This window comes from Pleurodeles waltl, chromosome 6, assembly GCF_031143425.1.
Source record: "Pleurodeles waltl isolate 20211129_DDA chromosome 6, aPleWal1.hap1.20221129, whole genome shotgun sequence".
NCBI classification, from domain to species: domain Eukaryota; kingdom Metazoa; phylum Chordata; class Amphibia; order Caudata; family Salamandridae; genus Pleurodeles; species Pleurodeles waltl.
Genome location: NC_090445.1, coordinates 1,638,631,592 through 1,638,656,436, shown reverse-complemented (window position 1 = coordinate 1,638,656,436; position 24,845 = coordinate 1,638,631,592). Strand labels below are relative to the sequence as shown.

At 40.3% G+C, this 24,845-nt stretch overlaps 1 protein-coding gene across 3 annotated transcripts in view; it reads right to left on the bottom strand.

Moving 5' to 3' along the window:
• The window catches only part of LHX6 (LIM homeobox 6), a 324,148-nt gene that overhangs the window by 288,198 nt on the left and 11,105 nt on the right, over positions 1-24,845 (bottom strand). For 2 of the 3 annotated variants that reach the window (XM_069241534.1, XM_069241535.1), the window contains exons 2-3: positions 20,808-20,987; positions 18,521-18,642 (exon numbers count right to left, since the gene is read on the bottom strand). In XM_069241534.1, coding sequence (XP_069097635.1) covers positions 18,521-18,642; positions 20,808-20,987 — 302 coding nt within the window. Of the gene's footprint in view, positions 1-18,520; positions 18,643-20,807; positions 20,988-24,845 lie in introns of those variants that run through there. The other variant, XM_069241536.1, reaches the window with a different exon arrangement.

Genomic DNA, 24,845 nt, shown 5'->3' with positions numbered 1-24,845 from the left:
TTGTAATCTAAAAGCATTTTTTAGGTTGTATTTTGTGCAAAGATTCTACATTGTCTTATGGGTTTTTGATGCGCTATATTTGTAGTTAGATTCTCTATCAAATCATGAATCGATTGGCAGATTTAAATCATCTCCTAACATGATTAAAGTGTCATCTGGAATAGACTGTACTTTGTTAGAAAGGTCAGACCAAAGTATAGGGTCTTCTCCATCTGGTGCATATACCTTGATTGAATAAAAGATCATTGCATTTTTGAGGAGTTTAGTGATGGTTCATCTGCCCTCTTCAACTATTATTATACTAGATAATAGGTTGATCTTTGCATTCTGAGCACTTTGTTTTGGTGCTTAGCTGGGAGTATTAACCTACACCAATCCATTTCCTTGAAAGTAAAATGACTTAATTTAAGCCAATTTTAGTTTCTTGAAGCATGACTATATCTCCTTTTAGTTTTAAAGATAATCTAAGATGTTTCTTCTTTTGTCTGGGTGGTTCATGCCCTTTGTATTCAATGAGATAATGTTTAAGCTATTTTTTGTTTTGGACATAGTTAGTGAAAGTTGTCGACAGTATAAAAGGGTTCTGTGTCCCATACCGGGTTAACCAACGTATGTGAATAATGCAAAAGTGCTCCATGTCAGGTTGGGGGAGAGGTGGCAGACATGGGGTAAATCACTGCAATAGTTACATCTAGAATCAAAATCGCTATTCAACAAAATAAAACAAAGAAAGGTCCATAACTCCCAGCAACACCAACACCCAGCAACCTACCCCCCAAAAATGTGTCATGCAGGAGTGGCGATTAGAAGTTCACCTTACCCTCTGTGGACAAATGAATAAGTGAGATTTTCTTAAATTTGCATGCTGCAGAATTTTACACTAGGACAGCAAAGATGATAGTCTCTCTTTCAAAATGGCGTCATATGACATGATATGGTTTGTGTCGGGGTCCCTGTAATCGAAATGAACAATACTTACACAAGCCGGCACTTGCTTTGCAGTTTTTGTGCCCCCAATGCATAAAGGCCTTGTTGTTCACCAATCGTCAATAAAATTAAAATATAATTTCTCAGCTTCCAGACATACTGTTGGAAAATTTTAGAAATTGAAAAATACATATTTTTCTTGTTTTTTTATAAACATGATATTTCATGAAAAAAAAATGTTTTGTCTGTAACAATGGCTTAGTTTGATTTTTTATCCAAAATGCCTTTGCAGATTGGGCGACAGGCTTTTGTTGAGGCAGCTAAGCGCAGGACCTGCTCATCTTATTGCCCAACAATTTTCAAGTACATCAAGTGTACTCAGAAGTGAATATAGCAAACTAGACTAGTGTGATGGGGAAGGAAAGTGATTGAGTGGGAAAGAGAGGGGAAAGGCTGCGGGACTGCACTGGGAGTCCATTTGTTATACTGTGTTGTTTCATGTAATAATCACCACAAGATGTTAGTGTGAGGAGGTTGAGCTAGCTTCACAGTGTTTTCTTGCACTACAGATCAGCCGTTGTTTGGTTTGGCTTCATGTGTAGAATCTATTCCAGATAGTTGAGAGGGCTTTTCACCTGCTTCTCAGAAATCAGTGCAACAAGCAGTCACAGAATAAGTACCAGCATTTCCCCATGGCAGGTTATCTTTTTATAGACAGTGACGTTATAAGATGGAAAGAACCAGTGACTTCCCTTTAGAGTAATAGATCATGTGATGCAATTTCCTGTGAGATCATCACAGGTTTAAAGGGCAAGTGATGCTACTTCTCAGGTACTTAGGTTAATTGACGTCCATAACTGTTTATCTGGGAGGTGAAAAGATTTACTAAAATGTTTTTTCTGAGTACCTTTGTTAGATCGTCACTGGTTCTTTGCCTTAACTATAGAGATTGAGGCAACCGCAGGTAAGATTAAACAAACTTTGCACACTGGCCTCCTCCTAACACAGATGGCCTTAACCAGGAGGAAAGCATGCATCTCTTTGGTAATCCTTTTTCCTTCTTCAATGTCAGACTTGCAGTTAACAGAATTGTCTGTATAGCTGGACGCCGGAAGGCCCCAAGCCTCCAAGGTGCCCCCAGCCCTTCAAAGGGGGCGGAGGGGAGCATTCAGCCCAAGGTCTATTAATACCTGTGACATATGGGACACTCGGGGCTCCCCCATCACATTCTGCAAGGGGGGGGGAATCAATTTGCCTTATGCCACAAGCTGGATGACCGAGCCTTTAAAAACCTTTGTTGTGTGACCTGGTACAATGCTGATTATGACTTACTTTCAGAAATCTTGTAATTAGTAGGGATATTCTCGCTGAACTATCAAGTACTAAAATGCAATATGTTTTAGGCTATCCGCAAGGCTATGCATCAGACAAATCTACGTGCAATGAACCCTAGACTACAATGTTCACATGATGTTATGCAATTCTAGAAATCTACCTGCACTCAAGAGGACAACAGGACCAGCCCTTCTAATTACAGTGATGAACCAGCTGCCATTATGGGGTTGTAGTTCTGTCTGTGCACCAAGGCCCAGATTTACCAAATAGTCACGCAGCACAGCGCAGCAGCGATAAATGCTGCACTGCGTGACGGGGAGGACGTAGTAGAGCACCATATTTACAGATATGGCTCCCTCCTCCCCTCTCCCAAGCTCCGGCTCAGAAATCTGCTGCCGTGCACCACGCACCTACTTTAGTACCATAGTGCAAGGGTGTGTGCATGAGTCTAGCATAGGTTTTGTACTGGAAGGATACCCATCCAGTACAAAATACCATGCTTAGACACACTTTAAAACTTTTCCTACTTTGTATGCTTGCTGCACAGTGCAGCACACATGCAAAGTCAGAAAAGAAAGGAGAAATGCCTGCCTGCTTTCAAAAGGCGTTACATTTTGGTGCAAAATCATGTCTACTATTGTTTGTAGATAGAGTTTTGTGTCAAAAGGCATGGGTGGTTGCATGGGACTGCCTATGTACCACCCATGTAATGCCCCCTTGGCGCTAAGTAATGCAAAGCAGTGGTTTGCACTGCTTTGCTTTACTTTTAGGGTACTTTCCAGCGCAAAACAGATTTTTCACTGCAAATTAAATTAGGCAAAAAACATTTTGTGCTGGTTAGCATCACATTTGTGATGCTAACCAGCGCAAAATGTTTGTCTTAGTTTGTGTACTACAAGTTCGGAGAGGTTTGGCCACTGTTATGAATACTGAGACAGACAGCGAGCTAAGTTTCCTCTCCTTCGGTATTATGTGATGTGATGTGATGTCTAAGGGATACTTTTGAGTTTGGTTAGAAACTTCTCAAAATCTATATTAGACCGATGACAATTAATGTACAATTAATATGACAATGTAATTGTTGCATGTCTTTATATTTTTATGCATAATATTTTGTCTGTCAGCATTGTATATACTTATTCTACCTATAACTTGGTGCAAATATTTTGGCAGGTTACAGAACTGATTAGGCACTTTCCTTTTGCAGGTTTTAAACACAGGACTTCAGATGACTAAATAACTGGTGTGCACCTGTAAAATTATTTACAGTGAAATTTACACCTTTTTCCACTTCCAGAGACATAGGTGATGGATCTCATTTAACCACTGGACACTTTAAGAAGCTGTACTACCAGCGACAATAAACTTTCCAAACTTAGAAACGTTTTTAGCGTGCACCTTTGTAGAGCTTGTTTCATCTGCTTTTTCGGCTCTTACTATAAATTAGTAGGGATCAGGGTGGCGATGTGCAACCCCTGACCACGAGATGTATAAGTATTATAACTGCCCTTTAGCTGATGTATGGTTACATTCATTAGGGTCATTTCGACATATCATAGCACGAGATAAAGGTACTATAAGTGATGAAAAAGTGTAACACAAATATTAGTAACTGGTGGTTTTTAGATCTGATTTGACAGTACAGCTATCACCTGACTTTATGTGATCACCAGACAAATGATTTTAAGGATCAATACAGAAAAAGGGGCTTTTGATGAGCGCCCACGCGTTGAAGGCCCTCTCTAAGTTTGTGATTGGACAGAAGATGTATCCATCCACTGGAAACAAGTGTTTCTTTTCCCTTTTAGAAAGCCTATGCTCAGTGCAGCAGCCTTGGGCTTGTTATGTTGACAACCCAGTAAACAAAGCTACAGGCCTGATAGCTTAATTGGGAAAATGTATGTCAGATCCCTTAGAACTGCTTTGTTTATTGTAAAATGACACAACATAGACAGTAGGCTTGACTGATTCATTTTGGAAACGCTTTGCTGAAAGCAGTAGACCATTAAGAGTGCATTGATATTCGACTGTGTTAAAGCCCGTAGAGAGGTATTATGTTACATGGAATCCCACAGGTTACCATGTTGGGCAAGGGATTTGCTGTTATTTACCCCCCTGACAAACCACAGGGGTATAAGTTCAGCAATGTGAGAACACATTTAGGTCCTCTTAGAAGCAGTTTAAAATTTAAATTGTTTGCCGACTCTAATTGTGTATGTGCCTGGCAGTTTATGACTGCATGCCTGATAGATGGCTTGTGGGAAGGGTTTCGCTAATCATAGTAGATTTGAGTTGATTATGGTGACAAGTCAAAAATAAAGGCTATAAGCCTGATTGGTTCTGCAGGAAGCATTTTGGGTTTGAATTAGATGTCGGCAGATGTATTACTCCATCACAACAGTGACGCATATCCCCTCCGTCAAAATATAAATCCCATAGTAAATAATGGGATTTATGTTTTCGGCAAACGGGATATTCGTCATTGTTGTGACAGAGTAGCCCGTCCACCGAAATCTAAATTAGGCCATACGTCAAAGGCCATAGGTCTGATCTCTTTATTATAAAATCTTACAACAAATGTAGCAGACCTGACATTTATTGTGAAAACTATGTGGCTTATTTACAAGCCCCTTGCGCCACCACTGCGTCATTTTCTTTACACAGCGGTGATGTAAAGCAGTCTCCTACAGTGTGCCACATTTACAAACTGGCGCAATGGGACCATTGCACCAGTTTGTAAAGCCTTAAGCCACAATATACGTGTATAATGTATGCAAGGTAGGCGTTCCCCTGTTAAAAGCCACACAGAACTGGTGCAAGGAAATCTACAAGATTTTGCTGCATCATTCTGCACCGTCACTGCGTCAAAAAAAATTATTCAGAGCAGGCGTTAAACTGACGCAGGGCTTTTTAAAATGGGAGCCTTCCATGCATTGCTGTAGTAGCGTAATTTTTTTACCCTAGTCCAAAAATGTGTCATTTTAGCCCCACATGTGTTGATTTTCAGACGCATAAGTGGAAAATGTGCACCATGGAGCTCTGTATAGTGAATACAATGCTACCATGGCATGGTTGGGGGGCTTAGGGCAGTGCATGAAATCTGACGCATCGGAGCCGATGCAGCAGATTCCTGTAAATGAGGCCCTATATGTCAAAGACAAAAAGCCTTTAAGGGTGGATTGTTATTACACTAGCTTAATGTCTATGCATTGGTATTTTATAATGTGGAATCTCACAGATTAACATGGTAGGCAATGCTTGGTTACCTCTTCTGACAAACCAAGGGATAGAAGATATGAATTGTGATATTTTTTGTTGGCTTTCTTAAGAAGGGTTGTTTCGTCTGGTGTAATGTTGTAGATATTTGTCATTATAAGACTGTGCTCTGATGGGAGTCTGGTGGGAAAGCTTTCTCTCAGTACAGTAGGCTTGAGTTGGTTATGGTGACAAGCCAATGATAAAGACTATCGGCCTGAATGATTTACTGGAAAAAGGATTTCCAAATGGCATGGGCCGGACCCGTTTATTATGAAATGTTAAGATAAAGAAAGTATGCCTAACTCATTTTATTTTGAAAAGCATGTTAAAATCAATAAGCCTTCAAGAATAGGTTGTTTTCACACTCTGTTAAGGCCTGTATGTTGTTGCATGAAAGCTCACTGATTATTATAGTGATTATTAGGGTAGCTAAGATTTCTGGTGTTTATTATCCCTCTAACAAACCCTAGGTGTAGAAAATCATGCATGGGGCAGTTGGGCAGCCCACCTCAGCCCTTGACTCTATTTCCCTGTGAGTGATGGTGTTTCACTTGATTGCTTGGGCACATTTGCCATAAAATGCGTTAACTTCAGTGACAGTCTCTTGGTTTTCCACTTTCTCTTTTTGTTGGTCCGCTTTCTTTTCTTTCCTTTTCCTTTTTTATTTTCTCTTTTAGAGTGCCTGACAGCTCTCTAAATGCTGTGCACCGTTTGATGCAGTGTTTGGCACATCTCATGCAGCCACTGCTTCTGAAGCTGGTGGCTGTCTTGGAATGGCATTGTCTTTAGTGTATCATCGTTGTACCATTCCAAGATGCTGTTGTGTTTAGAAAAAAAATTGTCAGTTTTATCTGCACAACTACGGTACACTATGCACAACACCAGTCTAAGATGACCACCCAGTTTGATATTTATTGGGTGAAAATCTTAGAATATTACTGTGCATAGTGTATCAATGCTTTACAGTTCCAAGGCGGCCAATGCGTTGCTTCAAAACATAAAGGCCATGTTGGAACTTCTAAATAATTATATACTATGCACAATACTATTTCAAGAGGGCTGTGGATTATTTCTTTTTTTTAACTAGTTTTCTTCTAACTTACTTTGCATATGCTTCCTTTGTTTATTTTTATTGTGGAAGAATTCGTGGGTGAATGCCAAAATGAATCAGATGTGGACGAATTTATGCATGAATGCAGGAATGAGTGATAGAGTTAATTTATGATGAATTATTGAGCGCTTAAACTGACCAATGACTAAAGAAACACTTTAGGATTTAAACCAACCCTATTAGCATCGACAATGGCTGTTTATGTATTTTTTTTTTGTTTGCAGCACAAAAAAGTCTCAATTGCATAAAAGCGTTCCGTTCCTTTATATGTGACTTTACTATTACATAGTCAATTTCATCCCAGCTTCCATAGCATTTGAATACCCAACCAAAGGGCACCAAACTAATTTTCTACATTGAACACTAAGATTATAATAAACTCTGCTTCATGGTTATTAAAATCTTTACAATCCACATTTCTTCAGAATTGTTAATATTCGTATTGTAAGATCTACTACTGAAATGTCTGTACCAGTACATCTTAGAAAACCGCTATAATTTTCATTTTTTTCGTTTCATCACCCTCTGGGTATATCTATCCTTGCAAATGTCACAATTTCTTGCATGTCGTCATGCAATGAAATATTGCTCCTGTCCAACAATTTGGGTTGGTATAGCATCCAACACCAGTGCTCTCACAATAATGCCCATGTACCATGTTAAATCGCGATTAGTAATTATTGCTGACATCCTGCATAATTTACCTTGCTTTTGAGCTTTTATAATGGAATCTGTGCAGCTTTTGAAAAGCTTGTTTTGTGTGAAACATTTTGGCAGGGATCTATTTCAGCCTTTAACTGAGAAACGGTGAAATATTTATAATGCTGCATAAAAATAAAATAACAGTCATAACTCTCAATTTAATTTTTATTACCAACCAGCAACAATGGTGACACACTGGAATTTTTTCATTTGAAATGCAAGATCCAGGTTTTACCAGCTCTTGTTTTATCATGCAGTGACTACAACTATGAGACGTTTTGCTTGGTGTTGGCTGTTTAACATATGTACAGAAGCAATAGCTAAGTTTACAAGTTTAATGAGAGAGTGGTCATTTGTTGGAACCACTTTGCGTAAAGTTGGTGGAAAGGAATCAGTGACAGACTATTGCAATTACAACGTTATGTATACAACAGAGCTAAAAGCTTACTAGTGTCTACAAAGTTTCAGCACACTGAGAGATGACCACAGGAGCTCTTATTTAACATTACTATTTAGTTTAGCAATTCAATTTTATTTTATTGTTTTTTTGTAAAGTGCTGCATAACACCATTCGTTAATGTCAGAGCATTTTGAGTAGGGGCACAGCCGTGGAGAAATAACGTTACCATCAAGTGATGGAGGAACAGCAAGAGATACCTGCTTTAAAAAGATGCCGCTACAATGTAGCAAAGGTGGGATGACAATGCCTCAGATGGTACAGCGATGTCCTGAGAAGCCTAACGATGTTAAGGCAACAGCCAGTCTTAATGTGTCACTAGTTTCTCATAAAGTTCTAATGACTCAGCAAAAACAATAATTAGATGGTCCACCATATACCATCATCATGAAGAGTATGTAAATTCCTGAAATAAAAGAGAGAATTTAGGTCATCTATCTAGTCTCCTGTCCTCTTACTAATATTGAGCATACCTGGGATGCTTAAAGCAATCTTGCATTTAGGAAGGCCCTGAAAAATCTACTACGCCTCAATGTGTGTGCTTGTTTCCTATCCCTAATGTAGCAAGTATCCTCATGTGGTTCTCATTGTTTTTTGTACCATATCAAACCCTACAGGAAATCGTCCTTTTCTGCATAGTCGCCCCTAGGTTTTCCCTTTTTCTGGGCCCTAATTTTGCTCTCATTAGAAATCTGTGCGCTGGTATCCCTGGTCAACAGGAGTAAAGTGCCTGAGCTCCCCTTTGAACAAAGTTAAGTTGGCTTACATCTGATTGACACAATTATCTATTTTACAAGTGCCTAGTATATGGTGTAGAAAATTCACCCAGGGCCTAAAAGTTACAAGCCTCCTGTGGATTCATCACCTATTGTGACATCCACTACAGTTACAGAGAAAATATATTTTCCAGGCCAAGCATGTGTAGCTTCACAATTGTATGACAATACAATGCATGCATTTATCATGCATGTCTTTACTACACATCATTTATCACTCAATGCCTTTACGTAGGATATACCTTTACCACACATATCTTTACCACCCAAGGTAAGTTTCTCAAAGGTAAGTTTCAACTTAATCTACTATCTTCCTGAAACCAACTGGCCACCTTTATATTCCTCTTGCTATCCTCTCTTCTAATAAATCCATGAAGACTGCAGCCACTGAGTCTCAATCTGCTGCTTTATATGGATGTATAAGAAAGCACCTTTCTCACACATACAAAGCCATGGCACTTTATTTGGGTGTCCAATACGGACTCATACCAGTTCTTGATGCTCCAGGCAAAGTATAATTTCACAACAAAAATTACCAGTACTTGGTAGTAAGGAGGTCGAGAGAGATTCTTAAAGAACGTCGAGCATCTACTTCTACCAAATCCGTTTTTGTTCAAGCATTGAGATTACCTATTTTTCTGAAGTTCTTTAATAAATTGATACGTTTCTTCTTGGAACTTGACAGGAATATACCTTTTTTCTTTTGGTCATTTTACACACAGTTTTCTTTATTATCTTGTTGTTTTGTAGGTTATTTTTGGTTCATTTTCATCTTTTTTTGGTTGCTTCGGGAATTTAAAAATGGTGTCCGATCATTCATTTTTGTGATGGGGTCACTGTATTGTGCTTAAATTATTTCAAGGAAGAGACTCTACTTTATGCTTAGGAAAATGAAACAGACAAACAAGAGAGAACTACACTTACTGATAAACTATATGATGCAATTATCGAAATATTTTCACATAGAAATTAATATAAAATGTATGTAACATTAGTATTATCGGATTAAAGTGGGCACTCAATGTATTCTTGTGAGGGTGATGAATGGTTCAGTCAGTCTTTCCAGGATTCAACCATTGACCTGAAGATTACACACCCACATATCTCAGCAGCAACGCTCCATAAGTTATTTTACCAGCAAACATAACATTTTTCCATTCTGTATCTGTCGGATTAGTCCACCCATGCCACAATACTAGTAGTTTTCAAATCAGTATCTCCCCTTTACCATCTGATGATAGAGAGCCTGATGGGCTTATTATTTTTCAAACATCACCTTTACACAACTTACTGCAATATTCAATGTGGATAGTGAGAATTCCGAGGCCTTAACTATGGTTGTTTTCTTCCTCTAGAAAGAACTCAAGCAGTGGTGTTTGGTTCATTCAACTCCCGCGTTATGCTATCACATGGGAGGTTCACAAGGCTCATGAATGTTGCCATTCCTTATTAACTACTACTTTTAAATTATTTGAAATAAGTTAGGAATCACCAGCTCTGGTTCACAACTGGATACATGGACAGTGGAAACTATAGTCTGCAACACTAAGAGCGGTGTCTACCCCAAAAACAAACTTGGAAAATCCAAACGTCAGATTGAAACTTATTTGCAATTCCTCAAATGAAAGAAGTGCTACACACCATTTGAGTTCTTCCTTGTATCATGATAAAGATGTTTCCTTATCTTAGTTTTCTATTTCAAAGAACTGTTTTGGTGAAGCACTGGTAGGCACACATCTGGATTATGTCAAGGGATCATATTTAGGTCTTTGTGACTAAGCAAAATAAATATTGAACATATCAAAAATGGAGCAGCCCAACTAATTACTTCACTATCTTTGGCAAAACACATAACCTCAACACTTAAGCGGGCAGCGGACATCACACATAAGGGACCCATTTTTCTACGGACATATTTAAATATTGTAAGTCATCAAGGTCACAATAATCTTTACACATCCGACTCATCAAAATACCTAACACCAATGGATTAGGTAGAATAAGCATACTATTTTTGTCCAGTCATGGCCCTTTTAGAACAGTGTAATGTCCTCACTAAAGTTAAAAGAGACCTACCATGCAGTTAGAACTATACTGTAGTAGCATCCTGATTTTTTCCAAATGGAATTAATGAAGGCTATTGTTGTAATTTTTGTTTTGTGTGACAGGAAACAGTGCAAAGAAAACCCTCTATGGTGTGAAAGTGCTCTTAGAATGCTACATATTGTAGCAAAATGTGACACATGTTTATGTATGCCCTATTGTGGACCTTGTTCTAGTACCAAGAGACAAGTATCAAAAGCATATATTAAGTTTGTCTGATTTCTATTATATGAGTTCTTAATCCATAATGGTTCATTTCTCCTTTTATGGTCCAGCCCTTATTGGCATCTTCGATGTGTCACCACCTCTGATACAATATTGTTTTTTAAAGGAGATGGGTGTTTGTCTCTTGTCTTTCTAGTATACACTAGACTTTGTGGGCCTGCATTTTTAAATGCCATGTCACACATTACAGTTAATATAGAGTTAACCACTATCACCCGCAAATAAACCAAAATATGATGCCAAAATAATTAGAGGAAGCATCGAAATTGCAGACATAGCTGTGATTGTAAACAATGTTAAAGAAAATGTATTGGCCGAAGCTGGTCTTTCAATATGGCGTATAGCCAGTGTGAGTATCTACCAAATCCTGTACAGAGAAACTATATATACTTTAAAAAGCAGGTAGTGTCACTCATACAAGTATAGAATATTTGGCTGACAACACAACACTTATAAAGCATACAATGAGATGTGCAAACCTTTCAGTGATAGAGTCATAATCATGAATATTCCCACGATCACGTTCAGGGTGAAACAAACGTATTACATTTAAAAAAGCTTACTAAAAAATTATTTGCATACATGTATGAACACACTAATCACCCCACATAAAACAGGAACCTATTTATAGGTAATACAGAGACTCTACAGGCAAGAAGGATAAGACAGGCGTCTCAAATAACCACATATTCTTAGATTTCAAAACTTCAATACACCATTCCCAAATACAACTCTGGGAGCACTTTTGTAATCTAAGTCAAAACACATCCTACCAGACGAATGAGCACGCCAGTCACAAGAACCCGGGTTATAATTAATATCAGTAATTGTTATTAGTGCCTCTGTATGTATGTATGCATGTATGTATGTATGTATTTATGTTGTAGTTCTATGGCACAAACCTAGTTGAAAGGCAGCAGTGCACTGTACGAAGTCAGAGGCAAACATACACTCAACAAGATGTTGAAGGGGTAAGCTGGGAAGTGAGAATGAAAGTAGACTCTTACTTGTCAGCTAACATATTGCCTGACTTTTGAAAAAGGCTACAACAAAAGACCTTCACAAACGTAGAATCTGTTACTTATTCATTATTTTATGAGAAGATTATGCCCCATGGATATAAATATTTCCCACAGACATAAAGTGGTCAACAATTAAAACCAAATGAAGACAGATATTACAGATATTTTATGGTGTGTCCTCATTTTTGCGTACTTCTGGTGGAAGGACATAATGTTAATGATATGGATGAGTACGGTGATAACCGTATGGATGAGTACAAAGATAATGGTATGGATGAGTATAATGTTAATGGCATATGAACTTTCATATCCCACTGACCCCTTCTTCAGATGTGAACAGTATTTTAGTCTTTGTGGTGTTCTGCAGGGAATGGGCGATCCCTAGGAAGAATTAGAGCACTGAAATCCGGTTGAAGAGGCTAGAAACCAACTCAGAGCACAGTACAAAAATAAATAAAAACATTGAATGAAAGCTTTTAAGTCATGAAAGAGACAATACCCAAATACTGTATGGCGGGTGATGATGTGTTTGAAGTAGTAACAGAGGAGACTCATGGATATGTGAGGTGTGTAAAGATAATCTATTAATCAAGCCCGAGTTGTACGACCTTCTAAAAAACGCTGTCACAACAAAATACAATTCTTGCTTGGACTGATAAAGTGATACAAACAGCCTTGGATATACTCTCTTAGGATAACATTAGTACACTGAAATCCCAAATTAACACTTTTTATAGAGTGTAAACTTTCCTTGGGCATTCCCCAAAAAGAGTCATAATTAAGATATTGCCTTGAAAGGCAGGAATATCAAGCATCTGAAAGATTATAGAGATGACTTTTGAGTTTCCTGGATAAAGTCAAAAAAGCTCCAGAGATTGGGCGGGAGGTCAATGCTCGTTTGATGTCACACGGGAAAACCTAGAACCATCGGCCACACACAAAGAAGGATTATAAACTGCCTCCTTGAAAGAACACACAGATGATTCCCTCCACGCGCATACCTAACTTATAAACTATGCATTTAAAATAAACAGTGCATGCCATACTCAGGAGGAAAGGAAAGTAGAAAGCATTGGTGTGTGTCTGAATGTGTGGAATAAGGCGGAAGAACGAGGACTAGATAATAAACAGCAGAAATGGGAACAGAAAAACAAGGGAATATAAGCGCTCACGATATTCACCACACTTTTAAATAGATACAAACAGTTTAGGGCACGGTGCTCCTGGCCGGAGGATCTTCCCCCTCCTCCAATACTATCCCAAAGAGACAAAAGCAAGCTCAACAGAGGTCAAGGCACACGTGAAAATAATGGTATAGGATCAGTAGTCCAGAAGTGCTACATTGACAGATCAATGATCAAATCTGAGTAGATCATGCAGGTTAACAGAAATTCCAATGGAGTCCTTGGGATGTAAAGTTCATCTTTTAATGGAACAGAAAACCGGGAAAAGCAGCCAACACGTGTTTCGTCATAGGAGAAAATGCTCCCCGCGACTTCCTCAAGGCTCGATAAGGCATAGTGCAAAATTCAAGGCACTATGTAACAAAGCAGTCCCTCTGGTGTTTAGAATCAATATGCACGTCTTTTAGCTCTGCGTGTAGAAATCCGTAAAGAATAATCCTAGGTGGTGTATAATTAGACACCAACTGAACTCGTGTTATTAGAAAAACACGAAATAACGTCTTGCGGAGCCATAAATCCAGAGCTCCGGTCGGCAAATAGCCGAGGACTAATGAGAATGTATTGTAGAGAGTTCTTCATGCCACACTATGGTCGTTTTTAAGGGATGCAAGTAGCGGTGTTACTATAACCCAATGTACATGATGAGCTGGATGCGTCATCACTAAGAATTAGCTTGTTTATAAAACTGAACAAAGAATTTTGCATTAGGACGGCAAAACATCAGATCCACATTAAAACCTGCCTAGGCTACCAGGAGCAAAGCTTAGATAGAGCAAACAGTAATGCAAAATGCTGACTCCTAAACAATAAAAGAACCTGGGTGGTGCTTGGAGTTTGATTTTACTGGGGAACTGCATGCAAACCAAGTGGTATTTCTCAACAAGCATTACTTTCAAAATCTGTAATTCACAAGAAAAACATAATGCCATTGAATTAAAGGTTTTCGACAATTCAAAGCCAAGATATGAGAATACTAATGCACTGTTCATGAGACAGCGCCTTTATTTGTTATATATCTCCCCACACTCAACACTGGAAATAAATAGCATTTTGAGTTCAGAGGATCTGCATATATGTTTGAGCCATGCTTATTTTAGCCAGAACACAAGAGGTTAAATCTAGACCATGAGATATAATCTCAATAAATAGACCCTTTGAGAATGGGCCCCGTTGTTTTTTTTCTGTACAGTGATTGCACAATAGAATATGCAAGGCAGCAGAAATGATTTATCAGTATAGTTCAATGGTGCTGTGGTAATCACATGGAATTTAACTTTTGCTCTTAAGTAATCCTCCTGAAAGGACTATTATTGCATCAGTTCCCCCAAACAGCATCTAATCACATGTATTATTGTACCACGCATTTTCGGTGGTATGTTATAAATAAACACACACATAAACATATATGAATGAATTAGAGAGCTACTTCTAAAGCACACACCTACTCAACAAGTGTGTCCTAGCGCTACATAATGAGCGGATAGATAGATAGATAGATAGATAGATAGATAGATAGATAGATAGATAGATAGATAGATAGATATGTGCAAGCTGTTCTTCAAGCATATTGCACACAATATTTATCCACATAAAGCAAGATTTTGTATTCTTACCCGTAAGGAGCTTTCTTTTAATTATGTACAAAAGGAAGTATTGAATTTTTTAAAGAGGAGATTAACTTTAGCCCAACTACAGAATTGTTGTTGCTGACTCATACATATGCACATGCAGTACTGTAAATAAATGTAACCCAGTCACATATTATATGGGGGAAATGTAAGTGTGTGCACATCAGCACATGTATTACTACAGTGAAAAGGTCACGTTCAAATTTATTACCACAGATTAGCAAAAGTAACATGAGAAAAACACTTTTCACTGCCTCACAGATTGCATGTAATAATTACTTTACATAGGGAAACCACTCTCATCTTAATCATTATATCTCTTCAGCGTGGTTTCACCTTACTGAAGAAATGTGATAATTTGCCTCCTGCTTTTGGTTAAGTACCTTTTTTTAAAAAAAAAAAAACAAGAAGCACGAAAAACATGTCATGGCATGAACCATAGGCAGATGTGCAGAGCATGAAAGGCTACTCACTACCATTGTTGAAGGAGAGGGCATCAGGACTCACGTAAGGCTTCACATCTAGTGATCCATGGGCCCTCAACATATTCAACAATGGTACTGGCTAGCATATTACACTCTGTGCATAGATAGATAGATAGATAGATAGATAGCTAGATAGATAGATAGATAGATAGATAGATAGATAGATAGATAGATAGATAATCAATCTCTGGAAAGTTCCTAAATTTAGGTGGTGAGCAGCTCTTTTAGATGGAGCACCCTCAACACCAGCAACACCTAATCCGTTCATCTCAAATGTCTGTTTTTCTAGCAAAGTTTATAAACATAGGATTAGCACAGTGCCATCCAGGCCGAATTAGAAAATGACAAAGCCATTTGCCATTTTTACAGCTAAATCCTTAGGCCCTGGATTAGCACAGAGTTGCCTGATTTCTTGTTTGCATAATTTATTCAGCACTCTAAGCCTCAAAGGGTATTGTGTGTGTGTGTGTGTGTGTGTGTGTCTACATGGTTAATCACCAAATATGGTCCGATACTGTCAATTATATATATATACATATATATGATTATTACTCATGTAATGTGTGTGTGTTTAAATATACATGGTTAATCATCAAATATGGTCCAATACTATCAGTTGCCAAAAATGGCATATTACACAAACTATCCATTACGTCTTTTTTATATTACATGTTTATTTTGGAGAATTTTGCTTGGGAAAACTGTTTTTTTTCCCAAAGTGAAGCTAACAATGGCTAATGCGTGGAATAAGAATATTTAGGTTCTGTTTACATTTCATGAATGTATTTTTCATAAAATAATGGGCGATAGCAAGGGATAGTGAATTTATGCAGTGCTGCGGTTTCAGTGTTTACCGAATAATTGTGGATTTATTGCACCACATGACTTGCTTCATTTGCAGATTTCAGAAAAATTGATCGCCTAGCTAAAATTGATGAACATAATGCTGCCAGAAAATGTGCTGCATAATCTGCATTTTTTGATGCATCATTTATATAACTTTGCTACATAATTGGCCCTCCACGCCACATAATCCTAGTAGTCCTGGCAGTGGTAAAGCTGTTCAGAGTGGTTTGGGGCTGTCATTGTGATGATAAAAAACATATTTCACAGGGAACAGTGACATGTTTTTCATATTTCACAGTTCCCTGTGAAATATGGGCTTTTATACAATGTATGTTGTGCAATAAAAGCAACAAAACACACAGACATTTGATATGTACGTGTGTGTTTAACCCATGCTCTTAAAGGGAAATGTAGCCTACTAACACAATTTACTTACAGTAACTGTAAAGTTGTCATATTCATCTCAACAGATGAAAGGCTAAAACCACTTCATTACCAGGACTGCAAAACTGACATGAGAAAAGTTCTATTTCCAGCACATTCCAATTGCTTTAAACAGGAGGAAAAAGAACTCTCCTAATAGTCATGAGGTATCTTAAATGTGATTTTACCTTACTTCTCAGATGTATGTCCTTGCAGCATTTTTTACTTAAAAAGGTTTTTTTTAAAATACACCTCACAAAATGCCATGTCATACACCATATATGCAGATACACAGAGGGGATGAACATTATGACCTTTTCCAGGCTTCGCCTCTTGTTAGTTGTGGCCTCCCAGTACACATAACAATGGTAGTTAATGATTTTTTGTTTTCGATCAAGTTTATTAATAAACACAGGTTTGCTTCTTTGTGATTTCTACACTATGCTCTGTCTTACACAACGCATTTTATGATCACTGGAAGAGGGAAAATATTTTAGGCAAGAGGCATACTCAGTATGATTTTATTTTAACCAGATCCTAGTATCCTGGCTCTGATTAAATAAATTTGCTTATAATAGTACCCCTGAAAAAAAGCATGATACAAACAAAATGTGCAGATGTGCAAATATAACTTATTCCTATTTTCTACCATTGTAGATGGTGGGACAGCAGAATTCCCTTGAGGCTTCACCTCTCCTGAGTCATGACCCCTCCCCATACTAGCACATTACATTCTGCACATAAATGCATACGTGTGTAAATATGTATGCAAAATAAATAGAATGTAAGCGCATATACATTTACATGTATATGCGCTTACACGCACACATACTGTCATTTATGGACTACTATTAGTAGTGCAAAAGCCCCATCAGATGTTGGTACCATATAGGAATTCAATGAAAAAGACACTGTTTGCTGCCTTACACATTGAACGCTGCAATGGTTCATGCACAGGGAAAGAATTCTGCTAATAGTCATGGGCTTTGGAGTGGGACTGTTCATGTGTAACCCCTAGCATCCTTGTGTTGTCTAAATACCTACTTTCAAAACAATATATTTATTAAAATGCCATTAGCATAAACTATCAATGCAGGTGTGCCACACATCATTATATAATATAATTATATACATTTATGTATACACACACAAACATCGATCAGCGTGAAAAATATTTGTGAAATACATACTTATGAGTACACGGGTCACTGATAACATGCAATGGCACATACTTATTACACACTCTGCATCCGCACACCCATACCCCCTCCTTCCTCCACACACACACACACATAGAGAGAGAGGGGAAGTGAGATATAAATGTATATATACATGGTATATGCACACATTTAAAAGAAGCAGTAAACATACAAACTAACAGATAAATGTCGAATACAGTCAATGATTATCCGTAAAACAGAAGCTGGACACAGGCACAAAGCATATTTCCTCAGATGCACTGTATTCCATAACGATACAGGCCCATTCTGGTCCATCAACCGAAGAAAGCATCATGCCTAAGGCGGGTGATGGAAATTCAACAGCCAACTTTAAAACTCCTGCATGCGGGTACCATGAAACGCCGAACACTGACTCTCGGACAACAGGTAACTAATGTGAAACACCAAATCAGGCAGAGAATACAAGCAGTGCTCAAATGGGAGGGGGACAGTCTTGGCCTGGGTCGTAGCAGGTCTGCCTCAAATTGTGGGATGACAGAATACACACAGCGGGTAGAGAGTGAGGCCGACTGGAGTCTACAGTGTATCCCCACATGACTGACTATAGGCATGAGTCCATGTAAGCTGCCCGCTTCCATGTACACTTAGCATCACTTCACGCGCCTCTAGGGAGTGCTCGTGTTTGCAAGATGGCGGCACCCTCTGCTCCCAGCCTGTCCATCCAATGCACCCCAATGCTCACAGACTTCTTCCACGTGCCCAGCTCGGCACAAACGGCCCCGCGCACCGAGACCCAGCAGCATCCACACCACGGCTCTCCCGAGCCCCCAGGAGCCCCCGAGGGGCGCGCGCCTTACCTGAAGTAGTCCATTTTACAGAAGATCTCCTTGTTCTTGATGTAGCAGCTGTTGTGCTGCCGCAGGGAGGTCCGGCACACCGAGCACTCCAGGCACCGCACGTGCCAGGTCAGGTTATTCACCTGGAACAGGAAGGAGCAACGTGCACGTCAGCGCGGCGGAGCTGTACACACGGTGCGCAGCGCCTACGCAGCGCGGACGGCTGTGAGGAGCTATGCAAGGAGGACAGTGATAGCGCCTTAATTATATAAATAACAGTAGTAGGCGCGCGGGCAGTTCTAGTATTAATTATGACGGGTTGTTGCTTTTTTTAATCATGTTTTTATTTATATATCACTGCTGTTATTATCATTCCACTTACTTGAGCTCATTTCAGCAATGTGCTATCTTCTATAAACCGCTTTGCTTTTTTCACATTATATCTAAACTTACCTACTTATGATTTTAGACTGTTTAGTTATGTTGATTTATTATTTCTAAACTTGGCAGAAGCCGTCATCCCTCTGCGGGAACGCGAAAAAGGGCCGTGGTGGTGTAGACTGCACCGCCACATATATGTAAATACTTTTAAAATGATTGTTTTTTTGTATAAACATAAGAACATATTATTATTATTATTATTATTATTATTAATGTTGTTGTGGTGGTAATAATAATGATATCCTTTGCCATTAATTGTGTTACTGTTTTATCTATTTATATGTTTGTTTTCAAATCAAAAGTCATATGCGATGCAGCCGTGCACACTGACTGTGATTACCTACACGCATCTTTGTAAAAACACCGTATTAATGTGCATCATCGTTACCTTACTGAACAGTTAAATCTTTTAGGACTTGGTCATTAGAGATGTACTCAAAGAAATCAAATTTTTATACTCTCCTTCGCCCTCTTCAGCAGAAAGTTTCTGTAGATCTTGTGCAGTGTTTTTCTCTCAATTTGTTTATTACAGCCCAGATGTACTCTTTATTTAATTTATAATAATGCACTTGCTGGGTGCACAGAGAGCGTGAACCAATGAAGTTACAGCTTGGAAACATTAAAGCCTGAATGTCATTTTAGTGCCCTGAGATGGAATCTACGTGGGACGCAGCCCTTTAAAAAAAAAACAAATAATTAAATGAATAAATGCATTGTTTAAAACGCTTTAAAATGTGCTACATATGTATTCCTGCCAGAAATATTTTCCTTCGCTATTGAACGAGGATTGCACTTTTACTTTTCACTGTCACGTTATGCGCTTTTCATAGCGTGCGCTTGCATGGTTTGTGTGTGTTGCTGGGCGCTGGGCGCCGTGCTCCTGCCCTGGTAGTGCACGAAGCCGGCCAGATGCGCAGAGCACTGAGCGCCTGGACTCGGAAGCTGCACTAAAGCTCATTAAATATAGTTTTTTGAATTGACGGCCTCGACGAACAAGTCAGAGATGTGAATTAAAAAAGGGTAAAATGCTCGCAACCTTCTGCTGTTTTTATCCACGAAGAGCAAAGTCACTCGGACTCCCACATTTCGAAAACCGAAAAAAAATGTGATTTGTTGATGATAAAATAATTGTTTTTGGCTCAGAGTATATACTCGGCCTGCTAGCCATGTTTACGTGAGAGCGATTTACTGAAGTTCAAAGTATTATTGTCCGTGGGAGTATTGCACTCCAAGAGACAGTGAAACCATCAAACGATACTCAAAATTAATACTATTTTCGACATAATTTTGATTATTTCGGGGGGTGTTGTTGACGTAATCGTTTTTAGTTATTGTTAATATTAGTGTTGGAAATTTCATCCTTAAAGCGCAGGACTCTGGGGGCGCTAAAGATACATAACATTTAATTGCATCACTTAATCTGTTCTCGGTCTCTTCAATTTATCTTTTGTGCTAAAAGCACCAGATTATTTTAAGAGGAAGATGTAATTCCTACTGGCTTTCAATCAAAATTACTCGTTCAGGATTTTCTGATTTTAGTAAAACCGGGATACCCCGGCGTCTTCAGCTATAATTTTGAGACTTCTTTCCTTTTGTAAGCGCTGCCATTTTCTGCTGAATTGGTGATAAGTGGTTCGCGTTCACAGTTTGGCCAAGATCGCACAGTTTAATTCAAGTGAGTGAAATCGGGACTGAGATGGTGGATCCAAAAAAAATGTCAATCCTTTGACCACACCTAGCCCCGGGGCCCAGGGGTCACGCGCCCCGGAGTTATTAATGCTTTCCAGTATCCCAAAACACGCGCCTCTTTAGCGATGGCTCCCCTCCAGCCCCAACCGCCCCATCGCCCACCCACCGCCCCCTGTACCTTCAGCAGGTATCGGTCCAGGATCTCAAGGCCGCAGCTGGAGCAGATGTTCTTGCCGGCGGAGGGCACGGACGACGAGGAGGAGGGAGGCGAGCAGACGGAGGGGCTGGAGGGTGGGCTGGGGGACGGTGGCTCTTCCTTGTCAGCGCCGCTGGCCAGGGGGACCCCCTCAGCCTGGGACTGTGGAGACATACCCCGAGATGTTAGCAATCTTGGAATCCTGAAGTTTTACACCATTGAACTCAAAATGCAATAAAAATACACCCAACTTTCCAGGCCCCGACACCCCCCCCCCCCCCCCCCCCGCCGCTTTTATAAGGACCTCCAAGTCAGTGGCAGTTTTCACAAGTCTGAAAAATTGTAGCTGCGCGACTAATGAAACAGCGAGGCAAAAAAAAACTCCCAGACACGGCCAGGAAATAAAATGAGTGAACCTAAAAAATATCACAGCACGACCAATAAAATGAGAGCGCCTAGAATCATCCTACGCGTGACCAATAAAAGGCGTGAGTTTAAAAACCTTCCCACGTATAATCAATAAAAGGAGCGAGCTTTAAACGTACCCATAAATACTCTATAAAAGGAGCGAGTAAAAAAAAATATCCAAACACGCTCATTAAAAAGGAGCGAAACTTAAAACTTTTGCATCAATGAACATTAAAACTTTAAAGAGATCGAAGTTAAAAAACAGTTTCCACACATACTTAACAAAACCGAGCGAACTTAAAAACCAGCCCACGCGTGATCAATGAAAGGCGCGGGCCCAAACCCAAAACAACCAATGTGCTGCTGCCACCGACTGCCACCAGGTTTAGAAAACACAAAAACGTTCATTAAAATCGCATCCACACCGCCCTCAAGGTGCATCCGAGAAAATCCACAGGGGACAACTTTCATCCTTAAAACCTTCTGCATAATCTGCAGTATTGTGCTTCTTCTTGGTGATTCGGGTCAAGGTCACCTTGAGGAGTTTTAGGGACCTCGGCAAGAAATATTTGAAGCCCCTCTGTTCCGAACAACCTTGAATTGTTTTGCCCATTTGCTAATAATTCAGTCCTGCATAGGGCAAGCCTGTATGATGTTATCAATATATTATCGTATATACACTTTCACACGAAACGGCTGGCATGTGTCCTGCCCGAGGCCCAAAAACACTTAAGTGACACCGGCTACGAGGGGGAGAGGTAGAGGTGGGAAGATAGAGAGAGATAAAATGAGAGAGAGAGGTTCTGATTAAAAAATCTGTGAAAGTGAAGAAACTGAGAACTATCACTATACAGGGGCCCCCTTAGAATCTGGGGGTCCTGGGGACTTGCACACTTTGCCTTAACATGTCCATGTTTTATGTTGAGACGTAGTTGTTTTGTATGTTCTGATGCTTTAAACGTCATGTTTAAAATGCTGTCGTATTTTAGATCGGCGAGTTTATATGCTGTGATATACTCGATGTCATGTTTTACCTATTGTTTGTTTATGTTGCGCCGTGTTGCTGTCTGTGAACCCTTATTTTGTGTGTCATTATCGCGTTGTGTTAACAATCGATTGCTTCGTGCTGCCATGGCTTGTGCTGTTTTATGCTTGTATGCCGTAAGCCGTTCGATGTGCTTTATTAAGTTCATGTTTTGTTGTGCTTTACGTTAAGTTCTGCATCTTATGATTTAGTTATTATGCTTTACGGGCTCTATGATGGGTGTCATTGTCTATATCCTAGGTTATACCATGCATTATGTTATTTTATTGCACTATCTGTGTGTTGTGTTTCACACGTTATGTTGTGTATCGCCTTTCTCTTCTTTGTGCTGAGTTAGTGTATGGCTTATGCTATATCTAGACGTTGTGTTTAATATCCTGTTTGTTTTCTTATCAGTATGTTATTATTTATATTTTGTCTTTCATCTTTCGTGTTAGTTCGTGATTTAAGCTATGTTTTATCCTGCACGTGTTGCTTTGTGCCTTACTGAGATGAGAGTACGGGGTATAGCGCCTCCATGCACTATGTGTTCTCCCCGCTTTGCGATCAGCGCTAGTAGTAGTACCCGCGGTGGATAGCGGTAAACACTTGTTTGCTGGTGCACAGAGCCCCGTTTCCTTGCCCTTGTCTGCTGTGTGTGTGCGTTAGGGGAGCGGGTGTGTGTGGTGGGGGGGAGGGGAGGTGAGTTCTTCGTAATAAATCACAAGAGACAGATCTCGGTGCGGAGGCCGGGCCAGTCCGCCACTGACCGCGGGTACCATTAAGGGCGCCCCCTTGCGACGGGAGTCGGATGCTGGCTCCAGGCAGGGGCCGGCCTCGGGCGGGCACTTCCTGGCATTACCAAGGCGGGCAGGAGCGGAAAGCGCCCCGGGATGATGGATTCACCGCCCCTGCCTTTGAACTCAGCGCTGCCTGGACTAGGCCTTGATGGAGTTCACTTCTGTCTGTGATTGATGGCTGCGCACTGGGGCTGCACTCTATGCGCGTTACCCCGGGTGTGGGGGTGCAGCTCCCCGGGAGGGCTTACTGCCTCCAAGCGGTGTATGGGGCGGGAGGAGGATCGGCTCAGCGCTTAAAGCGCTGCCCAGGATCACACAGAGGAGGGGTCAGAGATCAGGGCCACGCGATCAACTGGTCTGGGCTGCAGGGGGTCTAATTGCTGTTCCAGAAACACAGACCCCCCGAACAGAACTGCTGCGGAGGGACCCGAGCAGGCCTCGCGCGGGACGGGCCGGAGCTAATCTCATTACAGACTCATTACAGTGTTTATCATCTGGAGCAGCCCGACGGCGCTCGGAAGAGGCCACGGGGGAGCGTTAGAAGGGGCTCCCCGGCTGAACCACTCTCGCTCCAGCACGGGGGGCTTGTTATTACAACAACCACGAGAATAATAAAAATAGCAACAAGAAAACAACAACAATGATAATGACTTTACTGCTATTAGTATTATATCATTAACAAAAACACATACATAATTATTATCAGAAACCAAACATAGATTTTATTATTAATATTATTACTATTTGTAGTAGTGGTATGGATAACCAAACAACAATCATACGTAATATTGTTAATTATTTTCGTTGTCAGTATTCATCGTTTCTTCTGGCTACAATGTGTCCATTAAAGCGGTTCCCATTCCCTCCCCCGTACACGCCCACTCTCCGACTCGGCGGGAGCGGCTGCCTCTAGGGAGTGTTAGTGTTAAAGCGCCTGGAAGTGGGGGCGTGGAAGCGCTGAGGACGATGTGTGGTTCAGGGCTTGTCATCTCCCTTCTGTTATTGGTCTGGATGGTTAACGCGATAACGCGCCGGCTCCTACAGGCAGCGTTAGTGTTAGAAGATATACATTATATGAGGAGGTGCATGTATTAAATAAGGAAGCCCTTGCTGCTGGAGGGATGAGGGGAGTTCTGAGGGATACCGGACGGGCCGGCATACCAGCATAGGGGAGTGTAATATACAGACTTCACCGACACAACAGCATCCTGGAGCAGGGGCCCTCTCATGCCCGCACAGGCCCGGAAGCATCCCGGCATATAACACCCCGGTTCATTATTGCTTAATAACATCCCGGCTAACAAGACCCAGGTTCATTCCTGGTTAATAACGCCTCGGTTCATGACACCCTGGTTCATTACTGATTAATAACATCCCGGCTAATAACACCCCGGGTTATAGCAGCCCGGTTCAGTACAGGTTAATAAAACCCGGGTTATAACACCCGGTTCATTAATGGTTATTAACACCCGGGTTATAACATCCTAGCTTATAATACCCGGGTTATAGCACCCCGGTTTATTACTGATAATCACACCCCGGTTTATAACACCCCTGTTCATTACTGGTTAATAACATCCCGGCTAATAACGACCCGGGTTATAGCACTCCGGTTTATTACTGGTTAATAACACCCCGGGTTATAGCACCCCGGTTCATTACTGGTAAATACCACCCGGGCTAAAACATCTCGGCTTATAACACCGGGGTTATAACACCCCGGTTATAACATACCGGTTTACAACAGCCCGGTTCATTAACTCCCCAGTCCCAAACACAGCCCGGCTC